The sequence below is a fragment of the Accipiter gentilis genome, chromosome 30, assembly GCF_929443795.1.
Source record: "Accipiter gentilis chromosome 30, bAccGen1.1, whole genome shotgun sequence".
In the NCBI taxonomy this organism is placed as follows: Eukaryota; Metazoa; Chordata; class Aves; order Accipitriformes; family Accipitridae; genus Astur; species Astur gentilis.
Window position 1 is genome coordinate 1838660 of NC_064909.1, and position 25170 is coordinate 1863829.

General features: G+C 40.5%; 1 protein-coding gene across 10 annotated transcripts in view; it reads left to right on the top strand.

The window, feature by feature from the left end:
• The window catches only part of DAAM2 (dishevelled associated activator of morphogenesis 2), a 238949-nt gene that overhangs the window by 140902 nt on the left and 72877 nt on the right, over positions 1-25170 (top strand). For all 10 annotated transcript variants that reach the window (XR_007510122.1, XM_049833706.1, XM_049833703.1 and 7 more), the window contains 9 exons: positions 8315-8425; positions 9423-9526; positions 11651-11717; positions 12658-12775; positions 14306-14444; positions 15867-15925; positions 16356-16540; positions 17492-17803; positions 24762-24869. Coding sequence is in view for 9 of the 10 variants with exons in the window: in XM_049833706.1 (XP_049689663.1) it covers positions 8315-8425; positions 9423-9526; positions 11651-11717; positions 12658-12775; positions 14306-14444; positions 15867-15925; positions 16356-16540; positions 17492-17803; positions 24762-24869 (1203 nt within the window). In the remaining variant the exon portion in view is untranslated. The remainder of the gene's footprint in view (positions 1-8314; positions 8426-9422; positions 9527-11650; positions 11718-12657; positions 12776-14305; positions 14445-15866; positions 15926-16355; positions 16541-17491; positions 17804-24761; positions 24870-25170) is intronic.

Genomic DNA, 25170 nt, shown 5'->3' on the forward strand with positions numbered 1-25170 from the left:
AAAGAGTTGTGGGTTAAATAATGGAGACAATGGGACATGGTTTAGTGGGCATGGTTGATGGTTAGACTCAATGATCTTGAAGGTCTATTCCAACCTAGATGATTCAATGATTCAGTGATTCTATGATAAATAATGTACAGTGGAGGCATTTCAATTGCCACTTAGCAATAAATTTGTGAATTGTCACCTCTTAGCAATTGTTGGCTCAGATAACTCCCATTCAGAACACAGATGGGAATCTCAATCTTGGAGACCTTGAGATAGATCAGTAGATCATTGACAGGATTTTATTGTGGATACTGCTGGCTGCTATTATAATGTTCCTTTTCCTAGTGAACTGAGCACCTTTGCAAAAAGATATAACAGAATCTGTTGCTCTGTATGAAGTTGTAACTCCTAAACTTGGGGGTAGCCTCACCCATTTACTAGTCTTTGTTATGTGAAACGATTAGGGTGGAGTTGGGCCAACAGGCACAGGATCCTGGTTTCTGTCAGCCATTATCTCCTACCTCCTCCTTTCTAATGCTTCAGTGGATTTTGGGCTACAATGAGTTTATGACTGTAAAAGTGAATGGAGAAACAGTCTGTGCTCATGAACAGTAGCTGCCAATTGTTGTTAGGACTGAATGCACTATGTGATTCACTGATTATGTCAGACCTGAGACTGGGATGCAAGAGATCTTGGCTTGGTATTAACCTATGTGTGGCATTGCCAGGTCCACCCCTCTTTATGCACTCCCCCATTTGCATTGTTTGTCTATTCAAACTTGGTCTATGTCTTCAATATGCAGGTATGACATGTATGATGTATGACTTCAGAACATGGGGGCCTTTTGATCTCAGTTGAAAGCTCTTGAGGCTATTTCAATAGAGAAAACAGTAATTACAGTAAAAGTTTGAAGGTGAAGAGGTTACAGCTGCAGTCATAAGAATGCGTGACCGTTCTTTAGTACAGGAGTAGGATAGGAGTGACCGATGCAGAAGCAGAAATGTAAGCCATGTACAGAGTTATGATGTGCAGGTTCATGTGGCCTGCCTATGGAAGAGAGAAGGAAAAACTTTAAAATCAGCTTGTTTTCTAGTAATTAGCTGAAATAAAGGATCCTTCCTGAATTAATTTGACATTCTTGTATACCTGGAGGCAGGTGAGGATAACCTTAGATGCTCAGCAAAAGGCAGTGGTAACTCAGCCCTGACAACACTTGTGTTCATTTACCTTATCCTTACTTGACCAAGTGACTCTACTTAATAAGCCCATATGGGAGTTAGATGCTAAGTTTACTCAATGTTGGACCCCCCCCCCCCCCCCCCCCCCTCTCTCTCTCTTTATATTGGTTTAAAATTTACGGAATAACTGAGATAAGTCATTGCTGGGCAAAGTGTGGTAGCACAGGTCTTGTACAGCTGAGATTTTGAGGAATCTGGTGTAATGATTTGCAGATGCTTACCAACTCTCACATTCATGAAAGAGTACTTTGCATAAATGCTTGTTTTTGTCAAAATGCTTTTCCATTGGGGAAAAAAATGAAAGATAAATGGATACTCTCTCTTTTTTCTTTGTTATAAAAAGTCCCACCCCAAACCCAAAATTATTTAGCAGAAGGGATGCATTCTTGTTTGCAATTTCTAACACTTGTGTCTAAATGCTCGAACGAGATTTTCCATTACACTCAGCCATAGTTTGAGTTTCATTTTGAGGAGGTAAGGGTTCATCCAAAGATGTCCCTTATCCATCTTCAGTCATTTTGTTCTAACAGGGAGACTGGGAATTTTTTAAATGCTGATAAAACAAATGTGGTCATGGTCTTCCTTACGTTCTAGTGGAAGATTCTCTGATACTCTAGGACTTGTCAGTTAAGAGAGTATTATTTATCTTTGCCTTCCCACACCTGTGTCTCAGAATGGTCTTGCAGCTCATTGTCTGTGAGAGAGAACCATCCGCTGTAACTTGACTATGGGAGGCCATTTTAAGAAAAGGATGAGCTGACAATGCTTATCCTATACCTTTACTGTAAACATCAAAGATATGGTGTACAATGAAAGCCGGTGAAAGCCTTTTTTTCTTTATCCTCGTCCTGAGTGTAATCTTGGTATCCCAAACTTAGCAAGTTTCTGAAGAGATCCTTTAGGTTTCAAACTGAACTCTTTTGGGGACATGTTTCCTGTAGCTTGAGCAACTAGCAGCATTGCTCAGTGCATTGAAATGTCCAACCAGTTTAGACTTTGCAGCTTTAGGTTGACTTTGACTGGCCACACCTGATCACTGTTATGTTAAAAATGATCCCCCACAACTGGGGATCTGGCAGAACCAAGAAACGAGAATTCTTTCTGTGAAAAGTAATAAAAAATAAACTAAAGTGTAGGAAAAGGAGAAACATACCTTGAATGTGCAGAGTAGGAATTTATTCCTTTGGCTTTACGGTTCATTATTGCAGACTGATTCTAATGGGGGGGGAAAAGGAAAGCTGGGAACTGCAAAGGCACTGCTCATTCTTTCTCTATATCTAGCTCTGTAAGACAATGGCCAAATTAGACACACAATACCTAAAAGGAGAATAATTTCAGATTCTCAGTTTTGGAAATCAAACTCAGTTCTTGTGAAGCAAAAAGTGTAGGGCTTTCTGGAAACTGTACTGAGCTCGCTTTTATCGAGATGTCCAATAAATAACTTTACAGGTAACGCTGACCTCTGACAACATCAGTGCAATTGTTGCTTTTTCTTAAGTTGCCTTCCTGACGACAATGGTTGATAATATTCTTCATCCCTTTCAGCCACCTCACTGTCAATTTATCCCTTCTCATCTATGAAAGCTGGCACTTTGTATACTATGTGTTTGGATTTATTTTCCCCTCTGCAGATTGCAGTAAATCTAAGTGTCCCACTCTCTCCACATCATCTGTGGTGACCAGCACTATGCATCTTGAGGAACCAGGAGGTAAATGTAAGAAACACTGTTCCAGATCTACTTTTCCCCAACAAAAATTGTTTTCTTTTTTTTTTTTTTTGCCTTCTTGCAGAAGAATATCATGGTGATGAATAAAAATTTGGCGTGCATGGTTCTGCTTCCACTCTTCTTTGTCAGAAGGAGGAAGAGAGGTTCAGAATTATTTACTGGCAACCCTCTAAAACTTGAGCTTGTGCATAACTTGCTGCTAACAACTTTAGATTGGAGCACTGATTATTTCCAATTTGCGCATGCTCAAGCGTGGTGGAGTGATGTAGAGATCATGTATTTAACACAGTAACCTAAAACATGACATGTTTCATTGAATGTCAGAAGTTATTGCTGGTCAGTGTTCTAAGCACAACTCTTGCTACCTGGCACAGCTAGCCAAAAGTAGTCAGAGGACCTAGCAACTGGTAAATTAGTAGGGAGGGAAAGCTGCGACTTAAGATATGGTTCTTAGAAAACTTGCTATAACTAGTCTTGCTATAATTCCTACTATCTGAATTGGAAACTTACAGAGTGATAACAATGTATCTGAAGTAAAAATCCAAATTACAGTGAGATTCCTGAGTGATATAAACACTTATAATCCCAATTAATTTAACTAAATTGCACCAGGTCATACCAACTGAAAACTAGTAATCAAACTGTGCTGAAATGTCTTGGAAAGGATGTCTTTGCTTTTTGATGTGTTCTTTTTTTTTCTTTAATTGAAGTTAATGGAAAATGTGGATGGAACTTTTATGAATATGAAGGACTATCTCCTTAACAAAATTTCATATTTTACTCTGAGTGGAAACTCTGGTGTAAAATATTGCTTCTTTCTAAATTGCCAGCATTTTGTCTACTGACTGCAATTATCAATCTAATGCAGAGCTTCAGAGAGGAATCACTTTAAAGCTATGGGAGATTCTCCAGAACTTACTCTTCTTTGTTGAAACTTCAGTCTTCACTCAAATGCCCTTTAGCACTACATCTTCACCCTATCTCTGCTGTTCAGTGTGTTCACAGGTCTATCTTCAGGATCATCTTTGTCTTGGTACTTACAACAAAATTCTATACTTCATGTTTGTGTCTGAATTTACATTGTGGCTATTCCTATTTTCTCACATTTGCCACAGCTTTTTGCCTGAGCTGATCCCTTTGCCTGCTTTGATCTTTGACCCTTCTTTCATGCTGCCCTTCAGCCTAGAATAACTCTCCCTTTAATGTCCAACAGGCAGTCTGCAGCTCCTCTTTTAAGATATTCCTTGAAAACTGTCCTCTTCAGAATAGTATTCCATCTTTACTCAAATACCACCATAATATAAAGGCATGCCTTCAATGTCCTTCCTGAGGCAATCATCTGGAAAAGCTCTGTCTTTTCCTCATCCAGTTTTTGTTTGAAATATGCTGCTTTGCCTACAAATTCTACTCTGCCCCTTAAAGAAGAGAAATGAAAGAAAACATTGGAAATCCAGACAATAAACCATCAAAGCAGAAATGTGGAATTAGAAAGATGAGCCCTTGGTGTCCTTGCTGGGATTCTTTTCCATCTGATGTGTTCAAAACCGGTAGCAGTGTAACTCTGTCACTGGCTCACTGTGTGACCATGAAAATGTTGCTTTATCTTTAATTTCTTAGGTGCTTTTCTTGTGAAGATGGAGGTTTCTAAAATGCTATGAAAACTGAAAAAGAGGAGTCTCTGATTTCAGTGTCATTCATGTCTGCATTATCTTATTTATGACTGGTTTCCTTTGTGAAAGGGGCACAATCTTACTCTTCCCTAAGCTGTTGCCCTTCTGATTATTGTTATGCTTGCTGCTTCCCCTCATTTCACCTGTGGAGTGAATGCATTGCCTTATGATATTGTAACACGTTGCACTTTTTAACATGCCAGATTTTAAGTCAAACTAATGTTGCAAAGTCATAGAGCTGTACTGGCCCAGAAAAGTGTATTAGGATGTTCCAGTGCCCTTCCAGCCTAGTTTGCTATCTGAAACACCCATTCAGCTGGGGATCCCTGTGAGGAGAAAGAGTTTTCCTATTAGTCTTGAGAGAACCTACGTGTTAGATACTGTCTGAGAGGAGCTGATTTCACTTGATGATGAAAATATTAACTGGGCTGCTTTGGGCAGAATGCTCTTGTTTTCTTCCTTAATGCTGCTAGGAATATTGAAGTTTGAGGTGAAGGAATAAAGGAAGCTTGATATTGTCAGTTGAAAGGTGGAGATTAGGAGCATGCCTTCCAGAGCCTCCTTGCCTGGCTTGTGCTAAACACCGTCAGTACAGACTATAATCTGTAGGGAGAAATTGATCAATTTGGAATTCTGGAAGAGGAGCTAACAAGGAACAAATTAAAATCCTGTATTCCCACTTGATTTCCTTCTTCCCCTCAGGGCTCATCCAAAGCCTTTTGAGGTTTTCTGCAGATTGAATGAAACCCTACTGGATGTCAGTGATGAGGAATAATGGGATTAAGTGAGGAAAGTTTTGCTTAAATAGTAAGAAAAACCTTTACAACCATAAGATCAGTTGATCCGCAGAGCTGTCTGCCAAGAGGTGTGGTGAAATCTTTTTCACAGGAAATGTTCAAGTGAAGACTTGAACCACAGCCATTTGCAAAGGGTTAGAGATATTGGAGTTCAGCCACAGTGTGTGGGTGTAGACTGATCTTTAGGAATTGTATGAACTTATAGTGTTTCCTTCTAGAGCTGAACAATCACATGAAGATGTGCTGCTCTTCAGTTAGCTTGGTGGAACCCAGAGTTGTGGGTTTTTTTTCTTGTCCTGAATTTGGCTTGGCCCCAGCTGCATTCTGCTCCTTCTGAAATGAAGGCCAGAAAACTTTTTTTAACATCCTTCAACCTGTCTGGATGCTGTATCTGATATGTTGTTGCATAGAGTCTAGCATGTTCATAAAAGTCTGTAAGAATATATGGTAGGAATGAGACCTCTGAAGAAAACCAGCAAAATGATCCTTGGATTTGAGGCTTTAGTAGTAATGGCTACTTAAATTATTCCAAGAAGACACATGTGCTTTGGATTTCAGTGTCAAATCTGACTGTAACAGAACTAAATTCTCACATTTATTTCACTTCTACTTATTTGTCAAGTGGAAGAGTTGGGTTGTTTGGTGAATTTAAAGACCCTTTAAATAGTCTTCTATTGTCATTGTCAAAGATAGGATGTTGGACTGGACTGACCATCAGTCTGACTCATAGGGCATTTCATGTATTTTTATGTAAGACTCATTCCCATTTCTAACAAAATGGGGGAAGGGTTGGTGTTTGGCCATACTATAACTACTGGAAAATCATGGATGTGATGGAAGTTCAAATGTCTAGAGCAGGGACATTTGCAAGCACTAGCTGGGCAATTTAGAAGATGCAAGAAAAAGGGGTTTATGAAATCAAGCTTGCTTGATAGTGAACATACTATGCTCAGATATAAGAACAGTTGTCAGGAGCAGTGTATGATAGATCAAAAGATTTTTACACAAAAACAAACAAAGGGTTTGCATGAAGCCAGGACAGTATACTTTCCCCTGGGGAATGCACTGGAGGATATTCCCCCTGTTTCTTGAGGCATATCTCCATGGTAATGTCCATTTTCTACAGAAAACAAGATAGACCTATGAAACTGATGGCTAGCACAGGAAAGATTTTGCTTTGCATGAACGCTTTCAGTAGCCAGGGGCAGAAGACTGACTAAAGGAAAATTAACTTCCTTATTCAGCATCATAGCTTCAAAGTATTATTTAGACAGATCTGCTGAGATGAACACTAAAAACTTATTTTTGACTTCATTCTCTCTTTATGGCCAAAACTTCTTGGGAAGAGTGAAAAGAATTCTGTCTTTTCTAGTGGATCAGCAAAACAAATATGTGAGTCTGGGGTATTTATTATTAACACTGGAGTGAGATGCATACAATTGAACTAGCACATCTCAAATGGAATTTGTTACTCTTCCAGTAAGGAAAATCGTCCTTGGAATTATGAACTGATCAGAGAAGATCCTGAAGATAAGATTCATGGTCATCAGCATAAAGCTAAAAGTAGAGTTGCTTTCATGTCTAATCAATTTCTACATATAACCTCTTTGGTAAACATTCAAGTGAAATTAATCCTAAATAGACTGTATAAGGCACAGGCTACCAACATTATTTGTTTAGTCTTTTTTCTCCTTTGTCTCCTGATGCTCACAAGATTATGGTGAAATATCTATAAATGTGTAGAGATTAGATCAAAAGCATTTCTGTGCTAATACCCCCTGAATGCTAAATATCCCTGATATTTGGTTAATGGGGAGACATACAGTCTCCAGGGAGACCTTATAGTAGCCTTCCTATATATAAAGGAAGCTTATAAGAAAGACAAAGACTTTTTACTAGGATCTGTAGTGACAGAACAAGGGGTAATGGTTTTAAACTAAAAAAGGCTATATTTAGATTGGATAAAAGGAAGAAATTTTTTTACGATAAAGGTGGTGAGACACTGGAACAGGTTGCCCAGAGAAGTTGTAGATGCCCCATCCCTGAAAGTGTTCAAGGTCAGGCTGGATGGGGCTTTGAGCAACCTGATGTCCCTACCCAATGCAGGAGGGTTGGACTAGCTGATCTTTAGCGGTCACTTCCAACCCAAACAATTCTATGATTCTGTAACAATGCAACTGGAGCTTAACTGCTCTTCCAGTGCAGCTGTGTAATTCACCTTTGAGCTTTGGAGCTGTATGCACAAGGGATATTCCTGTTATTTGCAAATCCCTAAAAGGAGCTTACCAAGAGATAGGTAATTGTCTGCTTGATGTGAAATGGTTGTAAGTGAAGGAACAAGGAGAAATCTTCCAAGGTGCACGTATAGGTTTTATTTGTCAAAAGACAGCTTCTCTTTAGAATTCTCTCCCCCTGTACATGTAAGTGCAATCTGTCTTGCTGAGATCCAAGAAAATAATGAAAATTACTTGAGTGACGTGAGTAGAAAGGATGTATGAATCTGATGCTGGTTTTCTGCATGTATAAACTCCCTGTCATATTCACCATACAGAGTTATGTGACTAGGAAGGACATCATTCTGCTGCTTTCTTAGATCATGTTGGCAGGAACCATAAAGGGCATCTGCTTTTTCTCAAATAGCTTATTTTAAAAAACCTTTTTTTTTTTTTTTTTTTTCATTAGGATCAGGTGGGTATTTTATTCTCATCACTATTCTTCATTTGTTTATTGTGGCATGCCCAAAATTGCTAAAAACCTTGTCTGAAAAAAATATTTCTTTAAGCAAATATATAGCAAATCAAAAGAAGGCTGTGTGCATATCCTATGAACAGTATGCAAAATGGTGCAAGGAATTAGATTATCTCCTCTAACCCAGCCTGCTGTTCTGTTTCAGACGTTGTTGAATGAGCTAGACCGAAGCATGGGGCGATACCGAGATGAAGTAAATCTCAAAACAGCCATCATGTCCTTTATCAATGCTGTTCTGAATGCTGGTGCTGGAGAGGTGAGTCACTGCCCTGGAAATTCCTTCCAAAATGTTATGCTTGAATTATTTTACCTTGGAAATGGCTAATAGATTAGGTCACAAATCTTGCGTTATTGAGTAGATATAGTTTGTGGAAAATACTGCTTAATTGTTAGTATCGGTCTTATAATGTCTTCCATGTTATTTCATTCCCAGCCTCTTCTAATATAACATAAGACTACTTGCACTGAAATGATTGCTTCAGGGTTTTTTTTTTTAAAGAACTGCAAAGCATTTACCTCTTGATTTCAGCCTTTTAGAAAACGTTTTGGTTTACCTTCAGAACTGTTTTGAAATGTTGTTTTGACTCAAAGCCAAACTCAAAACATTTTGATTTAAAAATGTCAAAGGGAGACATTTCAGAAAAGATAGTTTATTGGTTTTCTTTCATTAACAAGAGTCTGGAGGATAGTTTTAACTGATTTTGTTTCATTAAGTGTTACTTCTGTTACGTTGGCTTTTCTATTTTTGGTTAAACTACAACAGACAACAAGCTTGTAAGAGCTCTGTCTGGCAATGTATTTGTCTCAATCTCTGGCAGTCCTGTAATACCCCATTGAATAGGTGTCAAGTTTGCCAGAGTATATAGTGATCTTATGACAAATAAACATAAAAACTAGGAGGAAGACTGTAGTACTGTTCATCTGTAAGTAGGAGGTAGACCTCTAATGGACTAGCAGAACAAACACTAATAACTTTTGTTCTTTATGGAACAATATGGAGTGTGCTGTCCTAACTGGACATGGAGCACTCACTGTAGGTAAATAAGGACTGTATTTTTAATTGAAACAGAGGCAAAGACATTAATTTTTTTTTACTTACTTTACTGGAATTAATCATCCTGTGAGTTTGCTGTAAGTATAGATGACATTAAAAAGGGAAGAACTGAGGTTTTAAGTAGTTGTCTTTTTTTTTAAAAAAAAAGTGATTAAAAGCTTTTAGAACCTAATAACTTGGTTTGCCGCCACTTTTTAAGGACAACTTGGAGTTCCGATTACACCTACGATATGAGTTTCTAATGCTGGGAATTCAACCTGTCATTGACAAGCTAAGAGGACATGAGAATTCCACGCTGGACAGGTAAGACATGTTTTCTGAGAACAGTTATTGATCAACAGAAAAAGTTCTAAGAAACTCTACTCTATTTAGGTTTCAGATTTAAGCACAAAGCTGTCTCTGACTCTTCCTGAAACTGGCTCCCTTAAAGATAAAAAGGAAATTTTTTCTTAAAATCAGCAGATGAAGTAGGAAACATACATACTAAATTGGCAGTGGCTGTGGCAAAGAGTTGCTGAATTGCTTTCTTCTAAGCTGGGGATGGCAATCAGAATGAAAAAAAAAAAAAAGGTCTAATTTAGGTTTCTTGTAGCAAAACTGGAACAAAAGCTTGTCCTGGTGGGAGGGAGGGAAGCTAGTAGTTCATTGACTTCAGTGAGACTGAGTATATGTGGTCAAAGCACAGGTTCTGAGTTTCCAAGCTTTTTCTTTAAGCTCAGTCTTTTTTGTGATCTAGCTTGTATTACACCCTCCCAAACAGCGGCACTGGCACAACTATGAGAGAAGAGGCACCTGTGGTGGATGAAGGGGTAGAGATGCCAAGGGTGCAAGAGAGAAGAATGAGGAGCATCTTCAAACAGCCCTGCTACTGCACAAAATGTAACACTGAATGGCACCTTCAAATTACTGTGTTAAAAGTTATGTAGATAATAAATGCTTTCTCTACTAGCAATTCCATATTTTTGCCACAGTAATTGAAGCTGCTAAGGACCTTAAATTAAACCTTTCACAAAGCCACTTGCTGAAATAAATTTGGAGTAAACAATCTGAACAATTTGACTGAGACACTTCAAGAAGCTAAAAGACTGATGAACCAATGAGGAGCCTGGTGAAATCCATTTGCTTAACAAAATGAAGCATTTTAATGTGTAAGAGCAGGCAGCCCTGGGAGTTTACCTTGTCCTGTGACCACATTAAGCTTTGTGGAGAGGTATTGACCTGCTGATCTGCTGCTATCCCTTATTGTCTGCTACTCCAAGACCCTTCTTACAGAGCCGGGCTGATTTGTAGGTATCTGATACCTGGGATTTCTTAGATAGAAGTGTCAAGTTTGCCAAAGCACATTGTGAAAAACCTGTGCTTCAGGCCTATCAAGCTTTCAAGGCTCCGTTTTCTCAAACATCCCCTGTTAGGAGCTGCTGTAGGAGATAGAACTATGCTTGGGGGCAAATGTAGTGTGCCTGAGATTCTGCATAAGCACCAGGTTAGCATCGGCTGTCTGTCATAAAGAGTGGCCTCACATCTTTGGGAAGGTGGAGGCATATACCTGTGTATTAATGTCACAGGGAATGATTGCATGCAGTTGTATGTGTCTACCGTTTGCTGCAGAGCTGGAACCAGTAATGTTACTTTTGATCTACAACATTATAACCAAGAAGAGAATCTGTCCTATAGGCAATCCCTGTTCCTTTGGTCAGTAACCAGGAGTATTTAGGAGGGGCTTAGGGGCACTTTTGGATTTTACAAATTACAATGATGAGAATGATAACAGAGGTTTGAGAGGATCCCAGATGCCTGGATTACATAGACTATATGCCAGGTCTATACAGGGGGATGTGCTACAGCCTTTCTCCACATCATCTGCTGTGCTCTGGTCTCCATGCAAGAGAAGTCCAGATGCCATGGTCAAATGTGTCTGTCACCAGGTCGCCCAGATCTCAACAGAGGCATGCTGCTGTGCTCATCAATAGGGAAATGTAAAGACAGCTGTGTGCTCTGCTGTTTAACTAATTCACTGAATGCATCCCTGCTCCACTGTGCAAAAGAAACAACTTGTTAATGGTCTAATACCTGGTTAGCAAGTATGGCATGGACTTTTTAGAAATGTATTATCACTGCAGGCATTGCATTCAGAAAAAATAGAATATCTCTTTCCTATTTCATGTTTATTTTTGGCAGCCTTACCTCAACACAGTGACTTAGCACAAGGATTAAAGAGCATGTACACCTTAGCCAGCCATTCTTTTTTCCATGAGTTGCCTTGCTTACCTATCCCAGCACTTCATGTAAGAAAGGCTTGCCAATTTCCAAGCATTCTAGCTGAAAAAAGGTGTTGCTGCTTCAGTAGTGACACGCTTAGTTTATGTCTGAATTATGCCATTAACTTTGGCAGGTTTTGTTTGTTCTGGTTTTTTTGTTTTCTCTTAGGCACTTAGATTTCTTTGAGATGGTCAGAAATGAAGATGACCTGGAACTTGCCAAGCGGTTTGACCTGGTAGGTTTTTCTCTGGAGTACCTAAACTTGCCAAAACTGAACATCCACTTTGGATGCTTGGTGCAATTTCTCTTTGTGTTCCCTGAAAACAATGATTGACTTCGGTGCTGAGAGTTGCTGGTGCTCTTGTTTTCATTGTTTCTCAGTTAGCAAGTGGGGGTCTGTGATGTGTGAGTAATGAAAACAATGATCACAGACAAGGCTTCTGCCAAGTATCTTTGACAAAGACTTCATTCTTTTGTTTCACTGAAGGTTCAGGAGTAGAGGAGGTTCTCAACCCTGCTCTCATGTTCTCAGACCTGATCATCCAGATGCATTCTAGTTTCAGACATCCCCTTTACAGGACTATGGGTGAAGCTTGGGCTCTTCTATGATACTTTTCCCAAAATTACAGAAATCTGTCCTGAAGACTGTCACCTCAGAGCCTGTGGAGAGGATTGGTATTTTAGATTGGGTGAATTTTAAAGATGAGCATAAAAAAGGACAGTTTCCACAGCGTCCAGCAACAGTAAGAGGCTGTAGCATCCAGAATAGTTATGGTTTCCTCTTTCTTTATGCCCAGCTCTTGCCGCACACCAATACAGAACAACAAGCCCTTTCCTGCTTAGCTTCTACTATTTGTGCTTCCACTTTCGAGGACCCTAATGTTTTACTTGCTCCAGAACAGCTCTTGGTGGTTTTGCATGCCTTCCACCTTTCTAGCCCTTTCCTTTGGGGATCTCTTCCATACTGGAGTGGGGATGGCAATGCTGGTCTCAACGACCCATGTGCCTGGTCCTCACTGGAACTTACAGCTGGACACTGCAGGAGACCTTTCAGAGGACCAGTTGCTGGAAATTTTCCTGTCTCTGTGTTGATCAGATCTTTCACTGTTAGTCAGGCTTTCACTGTGCATTTTTTTTTCTCTTACTTGTTCTTTCCTTACCTTCTCTCACTTCAGATCCACATTGATACAAAAAGTGCCTCTCAGATGTTTGAGTTGATCAAGAAAAGATTGAAGCACACAGATGCCTATCCCTATTTGTTATCCATCCTCCAGCACTGCTTGCAGATGCCATGTGAGTATATCACAGTTTCCCAGAGCAAGGGGTATTGAAGAACTGGGTGAAGCTTTGGTGTAGGTACAGGGTCACAGATACCAGGACACACACTGCCCTTGTCTTCCATTCAGAACTTGGCAGTGGCTAAGGAACTTGGTATCTTACACTGACTCCATCCAGCAGATTTTTGTTGCAATACTTAAAGCAGCAGCTTGACCTCTCTACGCTTGCAAATAAAATTAAGTAGCTGAGACATTCCATTTAGTCACTGACAGAGCTTTTAATGATTTTAAATTAGAAGTTTTAAAAAAGAGTCCTTGTGCTCTAGATCATGGAATTCCCAGAAATAGATACCATTTTCAATATTAACAAAATGCACTGAGGAATTTTTCTGGTGAAACAATACAGTATTGAAAGCTGTTCTGTCACTGGGAAATTCTATGGTCAGTCTTGAGGCTGCTATCTCATGGCAATGCATCAATGGAGAGCTCCTGAACTCAAACTGAAAAATAACATTGGCATTTGTTTTCAAGAGAAGGGATAGCAATCTTCTTGTTAACTGTAACAAAATAAATGTTATGCTCCAGAGTGTAGCAGATGAGCAAAGGCATAGCAAGATCACTAAAGAACTGCCTACCTTAATCCTGTTAGGTATAAGGTGCTGGTCTTCATTACTTTCAGCCATACTTGAGCAATCAAACTGAGAAGGGAGCATGAGGGAGATGTACTGTGGTATGCTTTTTCAGAAAGTAATGTGGTATGTTTTCAGGCACTCATGACATTCAAGTACTGCTGTGCACAAATTCAAGCAGTAGTTTGTCCCAGTGGTCTCCTTGATATTACTCTTTAAGACAGTACTTTAACTTTAGATATTGACCTGCATTTTTGGTGCAAGAAGGGCTAAATCCTGCTAGGCCAGGACAGGATTGTACTGGAGCAGTTTTAAAGAATCTAAAGGTCTAGGTTATTTAACTCAGGGAGCTGAGATGAACTTCATGTTGCTCTAGCTCTTCTGTTTGATATCCATGGGATCAGTCCTTTTAGTTCAATTTCTGTTCTTTCTCACCCCACTTTTTTTGGTCATGCTTGTATGAATTTTTCATGCCAGTTGAGTTTCACTGACCTGTAGATAACTGAGCACACAGATAGAAGATCTGATTGTTCATACAGTGCCTGGTCACAACGTTACCTAGGTACCAAAAAAAATCCCAACACCAAGCCCTGGAAAATACTGAGTAACAGCTATCACAAAGGAATCACTTCTGTAGGCATTTAAAGTGCAAGTTAGGCTAATCTGTCAAAAGGGTTGCACAGCCTGAATGTGCATATCAGGCACAGTTGTCCATGCCTGTTACGTGCTGTTCCAATATGCCAGGTGTTTGTAAATAATCTGCTAGCAACACTTTGGGGTTAGGCCTTGTGTTCTATAATTTACTACATACAGGACTGACACGGAAGGTGGAAAGGAAGGAATGCTAGTCTGTCGGCAGGTCTGTGCACTTTGGTATGGAAATGGAAGTTCTGATGGGCTGGTCTTTTTCCATATAGATAAGAGGAGTGGAGGAAACTTCCAGCAGTGGCAGCTGTTGGACAGAATACTCCAACAAATGGTTCTTCAGGATGAACGAGGAGATGATCCAGATATAGCTCCATTGGAAAACTTCAATGTCAAAAATATTATTAAAATGTAAGCAGCATTATTATTGCTTATTTCTGTTATGCAGGTATAAGTATATGAGAAGTATGCAGGTGCTTTACTATAAAATATCATATCTGAGGACTTTCTGATTTTACTTTACAGCTTCTCATTGTCTTGTTAGTCTTCTAAATAGTTTCCTTCTAATGACATCTTACCTAGACAGTATTTTCTAGCAAAGTCCTTGCCTTTGGCTTCTAATTTCTATTAAATATTAAGCTGGTTAGAAGAGCAGAAATACCCATGATATTATAACAAGGCTTCCTCATGTGCCTTTTTTCATTCAGAATATTGATGAAAGCTTTCACTGATATAAAAAAAAATATTAAAAAATGTGGTCATCTCTACTTAGATCTCATTCCTCACTAATGAGCACATAGTTTAGAAAGATTTCAAATAGTGGAAAGCAACCCCCACCTAGCACACAAAACCTTTCACCTCTTCATAAAATGTCTGCATGCTCTCACCCACAGACTTGGCTGAGGGCACTACTGTTATTTTTTCCCATAGGATGCACCATTTGAGAAGTCTAGCTACATGAGCTGGCTCTCACCTCAACTTCCCTGTTTTCAGTCCTTTTTTAGCCAAACTTTTGGACTCTTCATTGCATTCATCTGCCTCTGCAGGTAATTCATGGCCCATTAAATTTCTGAATTAGCCATTAAAAAAAGCATTTTATAGAACATAAGCCTCATATGAAACCAAATTCTACTGTACTAAAAATCTTACAGTCCCTCCTGTTACAGGCATGAGCCAAAATCAAAACTGATTTCTTATCATGGAAAAATACACTGGTGTTGATCTCTTTCTGTCTGGGTATCAGAATTCATAGTAGACCTCGTGCCTGATCTGCCCTTTCTACTTTCATAGCTACTCCTCATTTTGCATATCTAATCAATCCCCAGCATGCCCTGCATATTTTCAGTCAGTAATAGGAAATAGCTGTGCCAGTATGAGATATGTGCATTACCTTGTTACTGATATATTACCCAATACATAAGCATCTTCCCTCCTTGTAAGAAAGAAAAAATAGAACCACAGAAAGTAGAAAAAAAGATGACAATCTGGTCTCATGTCAAGGGTGGCGTAATTTGTAACCCACAGCAGCTATGATTATTTTAGTAATGATTTCTGTCTTTCAAAATAAGTAGACTTGGCACTTTAACAGCATTACCTGAAGACAGGCATTCCTTTATCCCTTTTCAGGACTTTGAGCAACAAGCCATCATATTTATATTAACTGTTGGCTACAGTAAGGATCAGGATCTGGAACCAGACTGACCAACAGTGTGATTCTGTATAAACATGTAAATTCACCAGGTTGCCTTTTGCTGATCACTACACATATTGGCCTCTTGCCTTTCAGCCTGGGTAGCTCAGAACAAGTTTAAATTACCTGATTTCATCTTTCAGGCTGGTGAATGAAAATGAAGTCAAGCAGTGGAGGGACCAGGCAGAGAAGTTTCGGAAAGGTGAGTGCATCCTCTGTGCTTGGGGAGGCAAAAGAGGGAGCAAGACTAATCCTGACTCAGTCACAGAGCAGTGAGAAGCAGAGGGGGGCACTACTTTTCCTTTTGCAGACAAACCCTGCTTTGCTCCCTCCAGTACATTTTGTCTCATGGTGATCAGTTTATGTGTTTCGTAGGATGGGGCTTCCCTCAGTCCTCACATGAAGTGATTCACAGTCTAAGTGAAACTTGGGCATTGCTGTCTTGATCACTGAAGATCACTGTCAAGACAGTCAGATTCTGCTTTCTTTTTTCTACTCTGGGAAATATCTGGGGTTTATACATCCCCAGTTGAATGGACAGATTTGTCAGCTTTGTTTCAGCATAACCTGCATCTCTTTAGGGACTGTTCATGAGCTTTATTTCATCAGGCCCACTTACCTGTTCTCCCTAGATCATGCTGAGCTGATGAGCAGGCTAGAGAAGAAGGAGCGGGAATGTGAGACAAAGACCCAGGAGAAAGATGAAATGATGAAGACGCTGAACAAAATGAAGGACAAGCTGCAGAAGGAATCCTTAGAGCTGCGCCAGACCCGGGACCAGATGAACGACCTGGTGGCTCAACTTAATGAGTTCTCGGTATGAGACTGGGACTCTTCCTATCCTTGTTTAAAGCCTGCTAACTAGTGAATGATGAACAAAAGCACATTATGAGTGAAACACTTTCTATGGTCTGTACAGAGAGAGTCTGCCTAGCCAGCTACAAAGATGAATACTTAGAACCTGCTCAGCTTTTAGCTGAGACCAAAATCCCTGAGCTGTGGTATAGAATGCATAATGCATGGGCTGCTCCATTCATTCTCCTCAGCCACCTTCCTTGCAGGACCTGCTGAGGCACACATGTCCTCCTCCAGCCATAATTTTTACTGCTGAGTGGGGTGGCCCTCCTTGTTATTTCAGTGGAATAGAGAGAAGCTCCCAGATATGAAAGCAAATTTAGTGAAGAAACAGTATTCCTGTCATGCTTCAAGAGCATCTGTACTGCCTGGGAGCTCTGCAGAAGTGACATTTGCAGCTGTTCCCTGCTGCTTGGTGCTCCTTCTGTCCTGGCAGAGTGCCTGAGCCTCAACTTGCCAGGACACAGCCCTGAGAAGTTAGACACTGCAGAAAGCAGATTAATTCCCTCCTCCCCTCTCCTACTTTGCATTAGTGGGGCCTAATGACAGGTATTCAGTATTTCAAACCCTGAGGTTTAAAACCCAGGAGTTCAAAAGTTCATAAGATTGAACTTCTCTTTTTTTCATAAGGAGAAAATAATACATTTTGGCTTCTTTTACTAGCTTTCTGTTTTTCTGAGCCATTTATGGTTCCTTTTTCCAAGCTTTTCTCCACAACTTCAAGGGCTTGAAACTTTCTCTTAAATGAAAGCTGAGATTCCTCCCTTTATTGCATGGCTTTGAGTACAGGAGACTTTAAAGAAAACATAAAGTATTTTGAGGCTTATAATAAAATCACATCAGCTGGCAACATGGAGTTATTGTGCCATTTAAACTGTTTGCCTTCTTTTTCTGTGTGTTTTTTATTTTCCAGCAAGGGGGCAGCATTTCCTTCCCACCCCCACCCCCTCCAGGCAGCCCGTTAGCTTTGTCCTCTTCTCACATGTCTGAGAATTTGCCTCCGTTGCCCCCTCCTCTGCCTTTCTCCATCTGTCCCCCTCCTCCTGCTCCACCACCTCCTCCAGGAGGACCTCCTCCCCCACCAGGAGCACCACCTTTCTTCAGCATGGGAATGCCATCCCCTTCAACAACTACCTTCAGCAGCAGTGGCACCAGCCTGAAGAAGAAATCTATCCCACAGCCTTCACACCCACTGAAATCCTTCAACTGGGCTAAGCTGAGTGAGGTAAGAAATTGCAGTACTCTCGGCAATTAATTTACATTCAAAGTATGACAGTGTTGATTAATGCCATGAAGTGCAAGATGACAGAAGCAAGTGATATTGTGGCTTTCCGTGGGGCTGAGCTCAGTAGGAGTCAGTAACTGTCCTCAAGGAGTCTCCCCAGTTCTCCAGCAGTGCAGCATATCTCCTATGATGACCAAGGTACTGGTTAGATTGAGCTGCAGTAGATCTGGGCATGCTGTCAGTTAGGCAAAGCTGTAGTGGCACTGAATAAGTATGCCAGACGGGGCATCTCCAGGACTGGTGTGCCAGAGCTGTCCTCACTTGCAGGTCAGAGAAAAAGATGGCCAGAGCCAATGTGAGCAAAACGTGGTGAGAACCAGCTCCAAACCCAGCCTCCTCTACCATGGCAGGAGCTGTCACCAGGTAGAGAAAGGTGGCCTGATTCTCCTCACCATTTGTTCATGGCCATGAGGGAAGCTGCCCTTCTCCTTGCATATTTGCAACTCTGTCTCTTGGTGATAAAACTCCACATTGGCAATAAAAACAGGGGACTTGGATTCTTCCTGTTGCACTCATTTTCTGCTACCTTGGTTGCCTCTCCTTCCGCTCCACTCCTTTCTCTTCCTTCTCTCTTCCCCCCACCCCCCTGCTCTTTAGGTCTTAATTTTTTTTAAACTGATTTAGAAAGAAAAAAGTGTTTGTGTTGAGTTTGGATGGCTGCCTAGAAACCCAGGTTCTCTTTTAGACTGAAACTCAACCAGGGCCCAGCTCCGACATTTGGAATGAGTATCCAGGGACCTCTGGAATGCCACAAGAATTCTTTCTCCCTCTTTCTCATTTTCTTTAAAATAAAGTGAAGTGAAATATTTGCTGCACCGTCTGTGCTTGTCTGTCAAGGCCACGTGGGGGGTGTGGGAGAGAATATATGGATGGGGATTTATTTTCCTTTGCAGAACATGGGACTTAGTGGTCTGAAGAAAAGAAATAATAACTAATATATGTATATATATGAATGTATATGAAAAAGAGAGAGTCGCAGGTGTTTCTTTTTAGTGTACAGTAACTGTAGGCTTATCCTGCCCTCTGGTTAGGAGTCAAGGCAGCTGTGCTAATAAAATTGAAGACTTGGGTGGTGAGTTGTGTAAAAGATGCTATTTTGAGGAAGGCAGAATAGTTGGAAAAGGGGGCATAAGAGGGTGGGGGCTTCATTTTGGGGTGTTTGCCAGTGTTAGTGTTTTGACCTAGTAAGGTCTTTGCAGAACTGCAGACGTTGTGGTACAGTTACAGGTGACTTGCCATGTTATTTGGGTTGCACTTTGTTATGGAATTATTTAATTCCACTGACTGCTGGAGGAGGCAATATGTTTTGGCCATCTTCATCAGTTATCCTAGATTCCCTGCTTCAGTACCAGACACTTTCTTTCTGTTCACATGGATATGAATCCTCTGAATGCAAAGTCATAGGTAGGTCGGATGGCCTCATCTGCAGTGCCTCACCACTGCAGCACTTCTGTGGTGTTCTCTTGAACTGTCAAAGTAGCCATACTTGAATGAATGAAGACTCACAACAAGCACACTGGCTGGGAGCAGTTTATCTCGAGGTTTTGAGCATGGGAAACAGGCCTGGAAGTATGCATAGTGGTTCGTGGTAGTGTTTAACTTCCAATTCACATGAATGCAAGTTTTCCCCACAAAAACATTTTGAGGAAAAATACATCTGACACCATGTTTATGTTTTTCTTTTTTAAAAGACCAGTCTAGTTAGCAAAGAGCACAGGCATGTCTGCACCATGCAACACAGGGAGGTGAGGTGACACAGTGTTGGAAACACAGCTGTACACAAACTTAGGGCTGCACCCAGGTCAAATATGTTATATTCCTCTTAGGTATCTCTGCATACTGTTTAGACCATCCTTCTCAAAGCAGTTAGTACAGAGTCTCTCCCCTAAGGTTTCTTCAGTGTGAAGATTATGCCAGGACTGAGGCAGCCCACATAAGAGCGAATCCCTTTCTGTCCATGCAGCCTGCCTCAAGGGAGTAAGAGAAAGCCAACAGAGGCTGAGAGGAGTGTGGATGGGGTGGGCCGAGAGGGATTTGTCTACAATATACTTTCTCAGTAGTGGAATCAAGGCTGTTCTCCAGGGCAACTCACATGACACCTTTTTTTCCCAATACTGATATTGTCTTTGGAAGGAAAGGACTGAGCTGTTGGGTGTTAGGAGAATGATCAAATATATTCAAATTCTTAGCAGTTGAAAATAACAGATTGTCCACAGTTCCCATAGGCAGCACAAAAAAAGGTTTGACTGGAAAATATTCATGCTTCTGACAAGGGAACTCCAACAACCCACTAATTTCCTTTTAGAATTAAAGATTTTGTACTAGCTTTGATGTGAGCTGATGATCAGTGGCAAAGCCATTTAGATTGCATGGATGGACTGAGTTCTGATGAAGCCCTTGCACACCACAGTTCCATTCATATAGCACTGTAGCATTGTCTGTGAATTCAATTTATACAGCACTACAGTAGTGCTGGTGCCAAGGATCTCTGTTTTTTAAGAAAAAGATATTGCAATGTAACCACTGTAATATCCTGGAAAGATCCTTTTCTTTGTTTCTGGACAGCAAGTGGAGTTTGGTCTCTCACTCTGAATGTTATACAACACCCAAGGTCAAACAGGGACTAGACATTTATGGTTAATCCAAATGATGGGCTGGTTTCAAGCGCACTGGAAGTATGGATTAATGTAATTACCTCTTTAATAAATATAACAATATTGATTTGAAGTTACAAGAGTAAATCAAGTCAACCTTCAGCTGTGCTGCTTGTTTTCTCATGGATGGAGAAGCAGCTTCCCATTAAACGTCAGGCTAGTCATGACTCTAGTCAATGATCTGAAAGGGGCTTTCTTTAGACAGCCCTAAATAGACTTTGGTGAAATTGTCTCAGAAGAAAGGTATTTGTTCTACATACCACATAGGATTAAAAAAAAAAAAACAACCCAAAAAAACCCCAAACATCAAACCCCCCAAACCCCAATCACATAAACAGAAAATGTTCATTTTGACACTTTTTTTTTTTTTTTTTTAAATGTTTCTGTAATGTTATTGATGATTCTGATTTCTGGAACTTCCTAAAAGCAGCCTGATCATCATGGCAAACAATTATGTAGGACTGCTGCCAGAGATTCAAAATTAATGGAAAGATTTCTACAAAATCTGAGTGTGAAGACACTCATAATAGCCTTGGTGGAGCCTAGTCCTACAGTGAGATAAAACAGCTGCCTCAATTAACAAACATGCCAAAAATACAATTTTGCTCAAAGTGGATTTTTCTTACACTGGGGAAAGGATCTGATATCAAGAGAGAAATTTGAAAAACACTCTGTTCATACCCCTTTTTCAGATTCATAATGGAATTATGAATTAAAATTTTAAGTTGCTCCACTTTTTGATGGTTAATATTTTACAAATATTAACCTACTAATAAGCAGGATTGCCTGCCCTAGTATTCACAGAACACTCACCATTGCTATGGTTGCCTTGGACCTGCAGGACAAACGAAAGGCTTTCCCAAAATACTGTAGTTTTTCACTCATGCTGTGAGGTTATTGAGGCATGATGGACTTTGGAGGCTGGCAGAGTATCACTATTTATCTTTCAGGGTAAATAAAATCACCTGTTAGATGTAGCAGAGGACAGCTTGATATGATTTGCAGCTCCATGAAACACTGTCATCCTCTAATCTTGGTAGATCTCTCAGCAAATTGGGCTTCATTACAAAGGTGGAATGACATAACTGCAGCAGCTTCAGAAAGCAAATTGTTAAATGCAACATACCAAAAACTCAGCTTCATGGACCAAATGCCTTGTCAATACTTGTTCTGATAATAAGATGTTTCCATACCTAGTATGTACTACCATTTTGCTAGAGGATGCTGGGATATATAGTTCATAGGATTTGCTTCTCAAAGGGAACCAAGACTTTGGAAAGCAGAAGAATCGGAGATCTTGGAAGACTTATAGAATGAATGAATGAATGAATAAATAAATAAATAAATATGGGGAGAAAAGCATGTTACAGACAAAGTGACCTCTCTGGGGTTTTTTGGTTTTTTTTCTTTTTTTTTAAGGAGAGAGGAAAAAGGAAAGAAGAAATAAAGAATTTACTTTATTTTTTTAATTGTTATTTAGGGACCATAAATATTTTTTATGGTGCTGAGGGAATCATTTATCATAGCAACCACATTATGCAAGTCTGTTTCTCTTAAAATGCTGTCTCTCTGGCTGATGACAAGGGACTATCAGCCAGTTAATCCATAACTGAGTAGCAAGAGCTCAGTGTAAGAAATTATCTGGCAGCAACATGAAAGTTTTCAAGAGCAGAGTTTAGGGTAGAAATAGAAGGGGCAGCCCCATTGCAAGTGTTTTGTGTAACAAAGATTGTTTATACCTCTGCCTGCCTCATTTTTTCTTTAACAGGGTTAGCCCATTTGGGTTTTAAGCACTAAAATTGGGTTGTTTGGGTCAAATTTCTGTTTGTGCTCACCATTGCAATGGGTGCTGTGTTGGAATTTGTCTTTCTGCTACAAGTAGCATACAAACCATCCTGTACAGGACCAGAGTCAATCTGGGTCTTAAAATTAATCTAAATTGAAATAAGAATAATTTTCACCTCTTTGGGTTGTTTTTCTGGGAAAGTATGGATGAGAACTACTCTCTGCAATCCCTTTGTGAGTCTCAGAACTGCCTGTTCTCTCTCTGCAATGCATTCGGACTACCCCGTTCTGCAGCACGTTTTCACTGTTCTTGCTGTTTGTGGGGAAACTTCATTCCCATGAGAGTTTTGCAGCTGGACAGGTAGATGGGCAAGACTCTCAAGAGTAGCTGTCTCTTGAGCCACATCCAGCCTTCGGCCAAACACAGCATGTAGCTTTTTGGTATCCTCAGGGCTCTATCCCAACGATGACTCTAAGGATTGCTCCCGAAGTCATGTCGGCTGGCTCCTGTCAAGAAATATTCTTCCATTTCAGTGTTTGATGGCACAATCTGAAACAATGAGGAACTCTGAGAACTGCTCTGCTGTTCAAATACATCCCTCAGGATTTATAATCCAAAATTTATAAAGCCAGCCTGGAAATCAAAGGAGAATGAGCACTCTGCCTGGATGCTTTTGGCTAAGATTGGCAGTAGAGTTCAGGGTTAGGAAAAAATGAAAATTAACTTTGTCTCCTATTCCTTTCGCTGAGATGAGCCTCCCAAACTTGTCACATTACAGTCACAGGGTCATGATGTTTTTCCTACTATGGAAAGAAGTGCCACACTGATTGCAAGGAATATACAATGATACTGGTAAGCCTGTTCAGGGGTGGGTGCTGCTCACATCTAGTATATGCTCTCACTGTAAACAGCACTGCAGACACCCCTCTTTGCCCTCAGGCACTCACAGGCTGCCTGTGGAGGGAGGATGTTAGTTTTCCTCCACAGTGTCTGCCCTGCCAGGAATTTCCTCCAGAACACTTCACACTTTTATTTCCCCCCATTTCATCCTCCCACCAGGTTTTTTCCTTGCTCCTTGAGCCTTGTGGCTTAGCGCATTTCCCTCATTCCTTTGATGACTGTGAATAGGAAGTAGAGCCTGTTCCTAATTAGTTCTGATAATGAAGTGTTAATACACTTTGCTGTGTAGGTACAAGTCAGGTACTTCAGAGCTGGAGCATGTGTGAGGGTTTCATTGCTATTGCTTGCTGTTCCTGGCTTTCTCTGCATCAGTGTTCTGCTGGCTCTTCATTTCCTGGGGTTTGCTTAGGTCTTTTTACAATCCCTTCTGTCCATTTCCTTTTTATTTTAATCAACACCTTCCTTATTTTTCCAGTTAATAAAGTGAAAGAAATGTACACTTTATTAACTAAATGAACTGAAAGACAGTGTTGCCAGGTGTGAAGAGCAAGTTTTCCTTTTCTGAATGGGTAATTGCCCCAAGCTTGTCCCACACAACATGCACCTTAACAGTCAGTAGGAAGGAGAAGGTAGTTCAATCTTTGGTTCTTTTTTGCCAGCAAAGACATCTGTCCTGAGAAGGTTAGCAGGAGACCCCAAAGCCTTCTACTGGTTTAGGATGACTGCTGATTAGCTAATTCATGTACTGCAAGAACTTATTTCATCCAGGGTTGGTGGACAGCAAAGTTGGAGGAGGACTCTGTGCTTGTCTCCCTCCATGCTAATCATCTGCCAGACAGCTAGGGTTCCCTGGCATTCAGGATAGTGTATCACATGGGTTGTGAACACTTCCAGTTAGAGGGGATGATGCTTTTTCAGAGATCTGGGTATAGTTTGTGTCTATCGGAGTCAACAAAGAACTCATGTAGACAGGGGAGATCATGTAATAGGAAACAATTAAACTTCAAAGACTCAGAGCCTTAAAAGTAAAATAAAATAAAATCTTAAACTAGTTTTACAGGCAGGCAGAATGAAAACCACACACCCTTAGGGCTTTACAACAGAACCTGGCAAAATTTGCAGAAGGAAAGATGCATCTAGGGTTTGTCATGCATCGGTGCCCTTCCTAAACTTTTTCTTCATGATGGTAACACTTCTTTCAGCATGACCACAATCATTGTGTTAGAGAGATGGCCACTCTTGAAAGGAATCGTACTGTGGGATCATGGATATTGCTTGAGATGTGGTCTGCTAATCTTGGACTGTGCCCTTTCATCAGAGGCTTGCTGTGATGAAAAATACAAAATACTCGGTACATTTAGAAAAAACCAAAACACCAAAACCACACCACTATTTTTTTCTCATTTGACTCTTGAAACAAAGTGTGCCTTCTGAAATGACAGCAGTAGTACATAGGAATATGGCCAGTGAGCAGGAGGGAATGATCTCTCCAAATGGGATTGGAAGTTCTTAGCTAAAACCTTTTGCTGTCTCATTAAAATATGACCTTTTCTTTCAGGAGAGAATCCATGGCACCATCTGGAATGAGATTGATGATTTAAAGGCATTCAAGGTGCTGGATCTAGAAGATTTTGAGAAGATGTTCTCTGCGTATCAGAGACACCAGGTAGGGGTGAACTCTTCCACACCTTGTCTTCCTTGAATTTCTGGAGGAGGAAAGAACACATGACAGTGATCTGGGCCCTTGTCCAGCTGCAGTCAGGCCGCATCATTTGCTGCTCTGCCACTGTTCAAAAAATCACAAGACCAAAAGAAGTGCAGAGGACATATAGGGCAGAGTATAACCTTCTGTTATTGACGTACTTCATACTAATGAGCAGCTCTCAGAGACAACAGCTCCCAACAGGTAATGCTCTATTTGATCTCAGCAGCCACTAGCTTTCAAAAGCTCCTGGGCTTTACATTCA